This window comes from Mycetomoellerius zeteki, unplaced genomic scaffold, assembly GCF_001594055.1.
Source record: "Mycetomoellerius zeteki isolate Tzet28-1 unplaced genomic scaffold, Tzet1.0 scaffold212, whole genome shotgun sequence".
Taxonomy (NCBI): Eukaryota; Metazoa; Arthropoda; class Insecta; order Hymenoptera; family Formicidae; genus Mycetomoellerius; species Mycetomoellerius zeteki.
This window is the reverse complement of record NW_017257086.1, coordinates 726,563-738,404: the sequence shown is the minus strand read 5'-3', so window position 1 is coordinate 738,404 and position 11,842 is coordinate 726,563. Positions and strand designations below refer to the sequence as shown.

At 29.7% G+C, this 11,842-nt stretch overlaps 1 protein-coding gene across 1 annotated transcript in view; it reads left to right on the top strand.

Moving 5' to 3' along the window:
• The window catches only part of LOC108722643 (serine/threonine-protein kinase ICK), a 7,779-nt gene extending 4,359 nt beyond the window's left edge, over nt 1–3,420 (top strand). The window contains exons 5-9 of the mRNA XM_018447845.1: nt 458–625; nt 849–977; nt 1,070–1,345; nt 2,093–2,310; nt 2,566–3,420. Of these exons, the coding sequence (XP_018303347.1) occupies nt 458–625; nt 849–977; nt 1,070–1,345; nt 2,093–2,310; nt 2,566–2,678 (904 nt within the window). The 3' untranslated portion in view covers nt 2,679–3,420. The remainder of the gene's footprint in view (nt 1–457; nt 626–848; nt 978–1,069; nt 1,346–2,092; nt 2,311–2,565) is intronic.
• The last annotated feature ends 8,422 nt before the right edge of the window (nt 3,421–11,842 follow it).

Genomic DNA, 11,842 nt, shown 5'->3' with positions numbered 1-11,842 from the left:
TAAGACATTTTAAGGTAGATATTTTTTATTTAATTTGTATTTTAATTTAATTCACTAAAAAACGTTTTGATAATCTAAACTATAACGTATTGTTAATTTATTATTTATTTGTAAGATTGGAGAATTGTAAAAAGAGTGAGATGAGATCTCCTTCGATTTTAAATATGGACCACATGTCATTGATACAACCGAATTCTGTACTGGACTTTATAATTTAACTAAATCTTCCGAGAATTTTATAAGTTTGTTTATTGTTTTGCATTGAAAATGACCCGATCGGTGTCGAAACGTTTGCATGTATGTAAGAAAGTTTATTAAATATTCTTTAAGATATTGTTATATTTTTAAGATATCTACTAAATTTCTTACAAAAATTGTAAAAATTTCTCTAAAAGAATTCTAAACAATTAGAGACTACTACTGGTCAAGTAGTGACTGTTGTCATGGATGATTTCAGGTATCCATATTTTCAAGTCGGCGATCCACATATCATTAATAGTAAAAAAATTGGAGTCGTATCTCAACGAGAACTTGTTATGAACAAAATAAATCTTCCACCTCCTATGCCTAAACAATATAACTATCCTCAAGAAGATCCCGTCATTAATGACTTGATTCAATCGAGGTAAGATATAATTTACTGTATTTATATTTAAATATATGAGAATTCATATACTTTTACTATCGTAACAAATAATAGATTGAGACACCATATAAAACAGTGTCACAATATATGCAAGTTATTAATATTTTGAAACGACAAAGAAGCTCGTGATAAACGTATAAAATTTCGTAAATTCTTCTCAATTAATTTCATTAAATTACAAATTAAAATCAAATATTTGCAGAGCACCAGAAAAGACGCTCGTTGAATCACAACAGCAGCCAGCAGCCTTACCGTTACTGAATCACAATAATCGCAAGCACGATAGCAACGCCTCTAAATGGGACGAGGACGATTTTGCGGATCTTCTAGGGTGCGTTATACATGATTTCTCTATACAGTCTTCCACTATACCATACTCCAATTAATCCTCTAATCCTATAATCGTCTGATTATACATATCAGAAGCAAGATCGTCCCAGAGAATCCGAGCGCAACACTCATCTCGGATCGCGTATATAAAGAAAATCGTGCCAATTGGAATGCCAATTATCAGCAGTCCGACAGTTTGCACGGCAATGCGAATTGGTCCCTACCAACATGGAAGGAATCACCATCAAGAATATGGAATCAGTCAAACCAGTCTAATCAGATGAAAAACTTACGTAAGGTCTCAGCAAAACAACACTATCTCAGTGTGGCTCGGTACGTCGCAGGCCAGAGCACAAATTTGCCATCCAGGTATATAAAATTCCGAAATCCAATCCAAAGAATTCTTACCGCATGCGCGATATTGATAATCGGCTCCTTCTTGATACAATTACAAATGAAAATGTTTTTTCCAAGCACTTAATAAGTATGCTCAAATTTATATCATTTGAAAAGAGTCATTGTCATACAAGACGATTTTATGATGTGATTGTTTACAAATCAATTTATATTTTGACTAATACTATACAAGATTTAGCTGCTGTATTATCAAAATTCTCCCTCTTATTTTCATTAAATATCTTCTTAAATGTCTCTGAACTTATTGGATTAATTTTTCAAATTTCTCGGATCTTTTTTCATGTTGCACATCTCTTATACTTACGCCGAGTATTATTGACTAACTTGACTGAATATTTCGTCGAAGGTTTTATAATAATAGCAGACTTACTAGACCAAAGCATACGATCACTCGAGCTATGTATAATATATATATTACGATATATTTTGGCAATTATTGTTCTGATTATCAAAATTTCGGCAGCATGCTGATTACATTCATTGGATGGCGGTAAATGTATACTGAATGGAACAATTTTTCAAAACTAAAATGCACAAATAAAATGACATATGTATATTTTAAAATTGTACTAGATTCTTGTGTAGTCCCTTGTAAATTCAAAATTTGCAATAAACTATTCATATGCTTTTATCAATGTGTACCGCAGCTTCTTTATCGTTTATCATTCAAAGTAATACTTCTCTCTATTCATTTTCAAGAAATGAGGATTCTGATATCGGCCGATCTAAACTGCTATTGAATGGATTCATTGGTCAGGCAACATCCAATAAATATGAAGATTTTACAGAATCTTTTTGGGGGCCTAGAAATAATATTGAGAATCAAACGAGGCAACATTATCTCGCGCGAAACCGTTATATCACCGAACAAAGTTTGAAATTACCTTACCCCAGCGTATATGGTACCCAAAATATCAGTGAGTACTTATGAGGACTTATTATATATTGCTATTGCATTCTTATTTTAAAAAATGATGTAATTTTTTGTATTAATAATATCTAATATTACAATATCATACTTACTCCTTTCTATTCCAGAAGAATAAATATTTTTTGAATACACATTTTTTGAAACAAAAGAATGCAAATGCATTTTCTATTTTATTTGCAAATAGAGAAAATTAATAAATTTACGATATAATATCAGTTAATATGATATCTCTTTTCAATAGAAACTACCAATAAGCCTATGTTTCAACCAAACTTGTTTGGAAATGTTTTCAACTCAAAAGCCAGCAGTGGGCCTCATAGCCGAACAGATTGGGCAGCGAAATATCTCAAATGACCGTTGTAAAGAGGTTTGTTCTTCTTTTCAATTCAATAATTTCATCATCGTGGCCTTGTTTTCTAGGCGAATTTCAACTGTGATAGAACGATTGTTGTCGTTCCATTGTGACAGACACAAATAGGAGGAAAAACGTTTTTTCTCTACGATAAGATTTCACGAAAATAAAATCGCACTTTAATTATGGAAAGATACAGCGTAATATGTTAAATGGAAGAATGGAATCGTCATGGTGTTATTAAACGCAGCATTTTTATAAGAAAAGTTCCAGAGACGGTTATATAGATTACTACAAGTCATCCATGTTAGTTGATCATGTACAAAAAAAGTTTAATTTTCTGAAAAACAAATAATTTGGAACCCAGTGATGTATATAGAATACATAGATCTAAGATAATTAGATACACATATACGTATATAGATACACACGCGCGCACGCGCACATACACACATACATCAACAGACAGGGTATTCCATTTATTATCCATATATGTGTTGTTTATCTCTATATGTATGTATACACAACATATATTGTTTGTATATATTAATTAATTATATGCGGCGTAACCTCTTTGCAACATTTGATCATATGTAGTAATATATACGTTTCTCGAGACTTAGATTCTGAATTACAGAACAGTATAGCGTAAAGTACATCAATCGATACATTTATTTGGAATCAATGCTAAGCTGTTACGCCGTATCATGATAAAATATACGCAAGTATGACGTTATTAGAATAAAAAAATATATTATACAACAAATAATGTACTTACACATTCCCTTTCTCATATAGGGGAAAGTTGCTGAATGCGTACCATTTAACCTATTTTTTATTATATTTCTCATTTAGAACTAATTTATGTGCAAATGAAGGTTAGAAATTGTACCTTGATATTTCAAGTACCTATTATTATATGTTTTATCTTCTATCATTATCAAATTAATTCACTAGAAGTCTTTTTGCAACATGCTGCAAAAGGTCCGATTTGGGCAACCGGTCGCCTAAATCATACCTGTAAGTGTCCCAAATCGTACTGCCTTCGAAATTGAAGTTATGACTTAAAATGATTAAGAATATAAGATAAATAAAAGGAATAATTTATTATTCCTTTTATTTATCTTATATTCTTAATCATTTTAATGAATTATACTATATATACTTTATGAATAATTTATCGAGAAAAGGATTAAAGGTGTAGGTAATAATAAATAAATAATAACAATGAAACGACAAATTCGACAAAATAAACCTCTTTGAATTTATATTTTTATAATTAATGTACGTAAAATTTATTGCGATATAAAATTAATAATAATAGAATTAATAATAAAATTCTAAAAAAGCAACAAATATAAAATTTAATTAATGAACAGAATAAGAAGTTACACATATTAATTCAGTCGCAGTCTTCTAAGAATTGAACATTATAATTATAACATTAATTATCATAACATCATAATTATCATAACATTAATGTAATATAAGCGACAACGTATTAAAATAAGTGAAAATACAGTTATATGACAAAATAAGTGAAAGAGACAACATATTACAAAATACAAAAATGTAATCATTAATAGTTACTAAGTTAGGATTTACATTTGGGACAGAAATAAATTTTTTGTTTCTTTAATACTCCTGCACAATTTTCGTGAATCCACAATTTGCATTCAATGCATTGGATCATATCTTCAATGTGTTCTTCCGTGCAGATAAAGCAAAATCAGTCTTCTTTTTGAACAGAAACAATGATGTCTTCTACAGTGTAATTTGATTCTTGAGAAATGTCTTTTATTGTTTTTTGTATTTTGCCAGTCTTTTTAAATTTTTTTTCTTTCGAAGCTGTTATTTCGTTTTTATAGGGACTACTTGTAAGCTCTACAGCTCTTTTAACTGCTCTCCTTCGTTTCTTAGTAGACGTACTTGGCGTTGGTAACGGTGATATTTCTATTATAGAAACTTGTAAAGAACTATATATGTTCTACCATTTCATTAGAATCTTCTTCTAAATCTGGAATATCCTTTTCAGGAACTTGTAAAGAATTGTGTTTTATATTTTCATTAGAATTCTTTTCTAAACAAGTATTCTTCTCAGGAACACTTGATTTAAATCATTTTCTTTATTTTCATCTTCATAATTTTCGTTTTCCTTATTTAAAAGATCATTAGCAACAAAATCAGCATCATTAAAAACAAATCTATTTACTGGCCAACATTCAGTACTTTTAAAGGCATTCACCACATTGCCAACAGATGCAGCTTTATAATAAGCTATTGCTATTATAGGAGCTACGTCGAATTGCGTAATACACTGACCAACATTATTTAACATCCATTGATCTAGTGCTTGATCATAATATAATACTTGCATAGAACCAAAAATGCCAACGTCAAGGGGTTGCAATCTATGAGTCGTATGTTCTGGAAGTTGTAACATAATTACTTCATTAGCACGTGCCAATTCCAATGCATCCAAGTTTTGAATGTGTAGTGTGACCATTCGGTAACAAAAGAGTTTTTTTTATTTGTAGTTGGTTTTATAAAATCAATAAAATGTTGTAACCATTTTACAAATAATTCACTAGTGACAAATCCGTGCTCCGCAACTTCAATTATACTACCTGCTGGTGCTCCATAACCTAAGTTAGGTGCCATTCGCTTTCTTTTAAATATAAACATTGGTGGAACATATGTTCCCGATGCACTGGCACAACAAACAATTGTTGTAGTTATTCCTCTTTCTCCACTAATAATTCGACCGATTCTTTTTTTTCCTTTTTGTCCGATTATCTTTGAACATTTTTTCTGTACAGTGGAAAATCCACTTTCATCTACATTAAATATTGTAGTAGCGGCTATTCTATTTGTCCTGATTTCCCTTCTAAAATGTCAAAGAAATGATATACGGCTTCTTTATTGAATCCTTTAACACGTGAACCACAGAAGTGTTTTCAGGTAGACGTACAGATAGGCCTGGATGCCTCTTCATAAAAGAATAAAACCATTTTTTACCTGCCATCTTTGTATTACGGTTAAACTTGTGTGGAATACAATTTCGCTCCGCAATTTGAAAAGCTAATCAACGCACATCTGTAATATTAAGTCCAAAAAATACTTTTTCTAAATATAATAAATATTGAACAAGTTCGTCTTCAATATTATTCGATAATGTTGGTAAAGCACCAGTTTTTTTTGCAGATGATAAGGGCCTTTTAATCATATTGTTAAGGTGTCTTCGAAATGTCGGTTTCGGAATTCCGAATTTTCTGCAACATTCGTTAAATCCATAAGTCTTTTTTTTATAAGACTCAATCGCCTCTTGCATATTCTTTTTATTCCACTGGCTAGATTTCTTTTCCATCCTGCTTTAAAACAAAATATAAATATTATTTCTAATTATTCTTATACAGGCGTTTGGAAACATTGCTCGGCTGCACCGTGATTGTTTTATCTTTGTTGTTCCAAAATAAGAACAAATGGATGCATTCGAGACACCGTAACCTATTTTGCGATTCCGAAGCCACAGATCTATAACATATAAGTATTATGCTGTCACAATCAAAGTGTAAACTTTTGTAAATGTATACATATACATGATCAATGTAAGATTTATTATGAGTGCTGCATTTCGATATTTACTGCCAATACTGAAAATCTATACGTTACATATTATACACTATAGATTTTCACACTGACAGTGAATATCAGAATGCAATCAGTAAATATATACATTAACTATATATATATATATATATACAGCAAGCAATAATAAGTGTATACATTTATTGAGTTAACACTTTGTGTGTGTATATGTGACTGCGACAATGCGTTCGGTTTGGACACTCCCGTGTTATAAGCACAATAAATGAAGAAGATAAAATTAGTGTGTGAACGCCCAAATCGAATGCAATAGTATTTCTGAGGATATTGAGACTGATCTTGGTCTTGTTTTATTATCGGTACGGAGATCGCAACGAGAACTTTGTAAACAGATCGAGATAGTCTCGTCTTGTCGAGACAAAACCGAAACATTAGAACGCAGCTAATAATATCATGATTAAAAGTAAACTTTAACTATACTTACATACTCTTACAATTACAAATTCACGTGTCGTAATGAATTATATAATATGTGATATATGACGATTATCTGTCAACGTTAGGTACGTATAATGTAGGTTACCTCGTATAATCTAAAGATGCGCATGAGCACGATAAATGGATTTCCTAAATCATACCGGTACGATGTAGGAAACCTTGTAGTACGATTTAGGAAACTTGATCGAATTTATAAAAATATTTATTTAATCTTTGTAATGGATGTAAATATGTATATCCAATGAATGTAAAATAAACTTTCTACAATAAACTTTCTTTTGTGAAAATATAACAATTCAGAATAAAATTGTATCATTACATTACTATAATGCTGTATAAATTGATCCAAAATTAACATCTGTTATATCTGATTTTTTTAAATGTTGTTTGCACACACAAAATAAGGTATAGCCTGTTAAATTTTTGTCTATATTACTCATTTTTCATTTAGTTCGTATTTTTGTCATTAAATGTTGCTTATATTAAGTAATATGAAATATCGACGAGGTACGATTTAGGTGACCAGTACACATTCAGCAATCCTCCTATATATTTATTCCATTTCTCCTATATATTTACACGCAACGTATAGTTTTACATTATATTTTACTCTACTTACCTGCTATATTATATTATTTTCCAAAAACGTCAATATGATTTTTGTATTAATTCGACAAAGAGAAATAACACATAATGCAAAAACTTTTGCTGTAGATAATAAATAGTAAAAAGACTTTAAAAGGTAAGTGCGAATGTATTTTAAATCAATTAAAAATAAAAAGAAGTACTGATGTAACATTGATGTAATAGATGAAAAGAAATATGTAAAACATTTAATAATAAATAATACGTAATTCTTTTTTCCTTGAATTACTATGAATATTGTTAAATCGTTCAAATAATGTAACTTCCTTAAAATTACGAAGAGAATGAAAGAAAAGAATCTTTATTATAAAATTGATGTTAAATTATTTATATATCTCCAGAAAAATCTTATATAAAAATAGTATGCTTATTTATGGGAGCATTGTAATAATATAATAAAAAATCATAAATTTAGTAATATATCATCCAATTATTTATGTTAACAATCGCAAAATTATATTAATTGTTGATGATGTTAGTGTTCTTCAATTACGCCCTTTTTACAAAGATGGAAATTTACCCAGGGTTGATGATCTTTAATAATATTTCGTTGGTACTAGAAAATAAAGTACGTCTGCCTAGCTGGCCCCTCCCCCCCACCTAATCAAATCTTAATGAAAAAATTATGGAATAATGCGCTATTTATGCGCTATTCATATCCGCAAAAAAAAATTTTTGCGCTCCTTCCGTTTAGCTAAAAAAAAAATTTTTTGTGGGGGGGCTGAGTAGGCAGTCAGTCAGCCCCCCCACCCATTAAAAATAATTGATTTGAAAAATTAAATACACAGGATTTATGAGCTATTTATGCTTGGAAATGCTTGGAAATAGTAGCGCATAAATCAGAGAATTATTATGCATAGTCAGAGTATTTAATTTTGCAATTTTAAACGACTTAGGCCCAGTTCCACAATTCACAGTTAATTCTTAACCGAGGTTCAATTTGTTTCTCATCTCTTTCCAGTTCTAGAATTAGAAAAAGACAATGAATAAGTTGAACCTCGGTTAAGAATTAACTGTGAGCTGTGGAACTGGGTTTTAGGGGTGAATATATCTGTTTGCTCCAAGAGGGAAGTGCCTTAAGGGTTGCAGCGCAAAAATCGAAAATGCTTGGAAATAGTAGCGCATAAATAGTGCATAAATCCTGTATATTTAATTTTTCAAATCAATTATTTTTAATGGGTGGGGGGCTGACTGACTGCCTACTCAGCCCCCCCCACAAAAAAATTTTTTTTTAGCTAAACGGAAGGAGCGCAAAAATTTTTGTTTGCGGATATGAATAGCGCATAAATAGCGCATTATTCCATAATTTTTTCATTAAGATTTGGTTAGGTGGGGGGGCCAGCTAGGCAGATGTAAATAAAATCCTAAAGAGTCGGGCCTGATATGTGCTACTTGAGAAGATGTTTTTCATCTTGCAAACTAAACTTTGAAACAAATGGAAAAGGAGTACATCAGCGTAACTATTTCAATTCACTCTGTATATAATTATATATATGAATTTCCAGAAAAGATTGATAAGTCGACAATTATATACATATATTAATAGTATGAATAACGCGGGTATACAATGTATTGTAGTAAACGAAAATCATTTAAAATGGATTGAAAAAAGATTCATTTCAACGTTCACGAATGCGTACTTGTGAAAATCTGAATTTTCTCTTTATTTATTTAGAGGAATTGCATCAAGCACATTTTCTATGCCTTTTATTACAAAAATAAATTGAGTTTTTTTAAAAGTGTCTACTGCTCAATTCAAAATTCTGAATGGGAAATACAGTTCTTTTTAATCCAATTGAATCTAAAAAAAGTTTTTCCATTTAAAATAATTTTGTATCCGCATTCGGATGGATTAAAAATTCCAATCCAATTTAATTTATTCTCGTTTACTGGAAATGAATCATTACTACGATTTGTCTTGCATAATTGGAGTGATTAATCTTAGAGAAGTTATATTCAAAGTGTTGATTCTCATAAATGTTTCCTTAGGATGAAATCATACGGTGCGGAATAGCGCTGATTGGTTGCTTCAATGACGCATTCTCTATATATATATATATATATATTTCGCAGTCTTTCCGCACCGTGTGATTTCATCCTTAGGCATACGCCTCTGTTATAAATTAAGAAAAAAAGAATTCGAGTAAGATATATTTGATCAGTCGATATATGATCAAGTATATTATACATTTTTCCATCGTATTACTAACTACGTTTTAATTTTACAAACTTTGATTACAATCTCCTACATAACACCAGATATGTCTTGAGCAGATAACGCGAATAACGAAGCTAGGCCTGTATTCTGTAACTCGTTATGTAGTTGTTATATGTTTATAACGACAGTTGCACAGCTTTTTTATTATATAAAATATCTGCGCAACTATGTCGTTATGAGCACATAACGCGTTATAGAATACAGGGGTTGGAAGGGTAAAAGAGGGGACGTTGTGTAGTATAAGAAACTTATTTTTCTCTTTCGTTAAATCTGGACGTATCATAAATATCTTAAATCACATTCACATTCACTAGATGAGTGTTACTACGTAATAACGTATTGTATTTATAGATATTCATATACATCACAAATGATCTGTAAATGACAGCATTTTTTATGCATAATTAAGTATATTATATGTATTTTATAAAATTAAAGGAGGATATTTGTGAATTAATTTCATGTTTTCATTTCGTTTTTCGTTTATTTTATATATGTACAAAAAATTTGCACATATATAAAAAACATATAAGATTATATTTAATTTTATTTTATGGATGAAATCTTTATAACTTATTGAAGTTAATGATGAATTAAGAAGTAAATTCTTGGATTTAAAAATATATCGATGAAATAAAAGTTATATAAAGCAATCTTTCATCATATCAAATACTATTTGTCAATTTATTGCTTGGTATTGTCCATTTCTTTATTATGGGTAGGTATAATACAATATCATTAAGCATGACTCTACTTTTTTCTGAAAATGCATCTAGAGAATGCATCCAGTGAATGTAAAATAATTATAATAACGTCTAGTGTACCATATAAATATACGTATTTTATATTTACGTATCAACTATTGACACATGGAGATGCATATAACAATTTGACAGAATATACTCGTGTGATAACTTTATCAGCAAAAATTTCCTAATTGTCAACCATCAATAGTCTAACAGTATGTTATACATTGAAACAGTAACAACGAAATAAAAACAACGTACAGAATGAGAATATTATTTCTTATGAAAAAAATTAATTTTGCTTTTGTAGACTTTTAAAAGTATTCAGAAAAGCGATTTGCCAATGTGAAATAAACGGCATGTGATATCTTCAATAGAAAGAAAACACAATTTCACGTATCTGTCGCAAATTGTTCAAGATGCGCAATTTTTTTACAATTATCTCGATTTCTTTGTGCGTGTGTTTAATCTGGCGATATCTCAGAACAATTTCGGATAAACTAAATATACTATACAGCTTATACATAAACATAAATACTGATGAAAACAATATTTCAGTGAGAGTCTGTATTAAATAAAATGCAAAATTCAATTTTTATTTGCGAACAAACGTTAGCATATCATGCAATTTGCAATAGCGCTTTAAATTTGTGTATTATTTATAACAATCCAACGAATTATGATACTTTAATTAGTAGCTTATTGCTAATTTTATTTTTTTCGTTATTATGCTAAACCTGATTTGCTACATTTATATTTTTTGGTTCGTGTTATATATGGTTCTAAAACTTATTTTTTGCTCAATTTACACTCAATACACACACACACACACACACACACACACACACACATACACACACACACACACACACACGCACGCACGCACGCACGCACGCACACACACACGCTCACGTAGTTATTTTTAATAAATTTTTATATATTTTCATATTTATGTTGTTATTAGTACTTATTTCTCCAAAACTCATATCTTTTCCATAGAACTTTTTCATCGCGCAAAACATTTAAAAATGCTTTTTCTACATCTCGTGATTTGAGATATATATATACATATGTAACGAGTTATATGAATTGTATTATATAATAATTACATGCAACAGGATTACCAGCCATTTATTTATTTTTATTTCTTGAAAGATAATACTTTATTGTATTTATATGCATAGAAAATGAGCAAAAAATCAAGTCTTTTCCGATATATATATTAAAATGCATATTTACATGCATATAAAGGTTTTCAGTATATACATACACATATTATATACATATATATGTGTATAATATATTCATATATGTGTATATAATATATACATATATAAAAGTTGTTCAATTACTAGGGAGAAAAAAGATGGTGATTTTGATTTACCTTGAAAAGATATATTCTTCATACTTTAATTATTCTAGCATATTGACATGAAATATTAAATATTGTAAA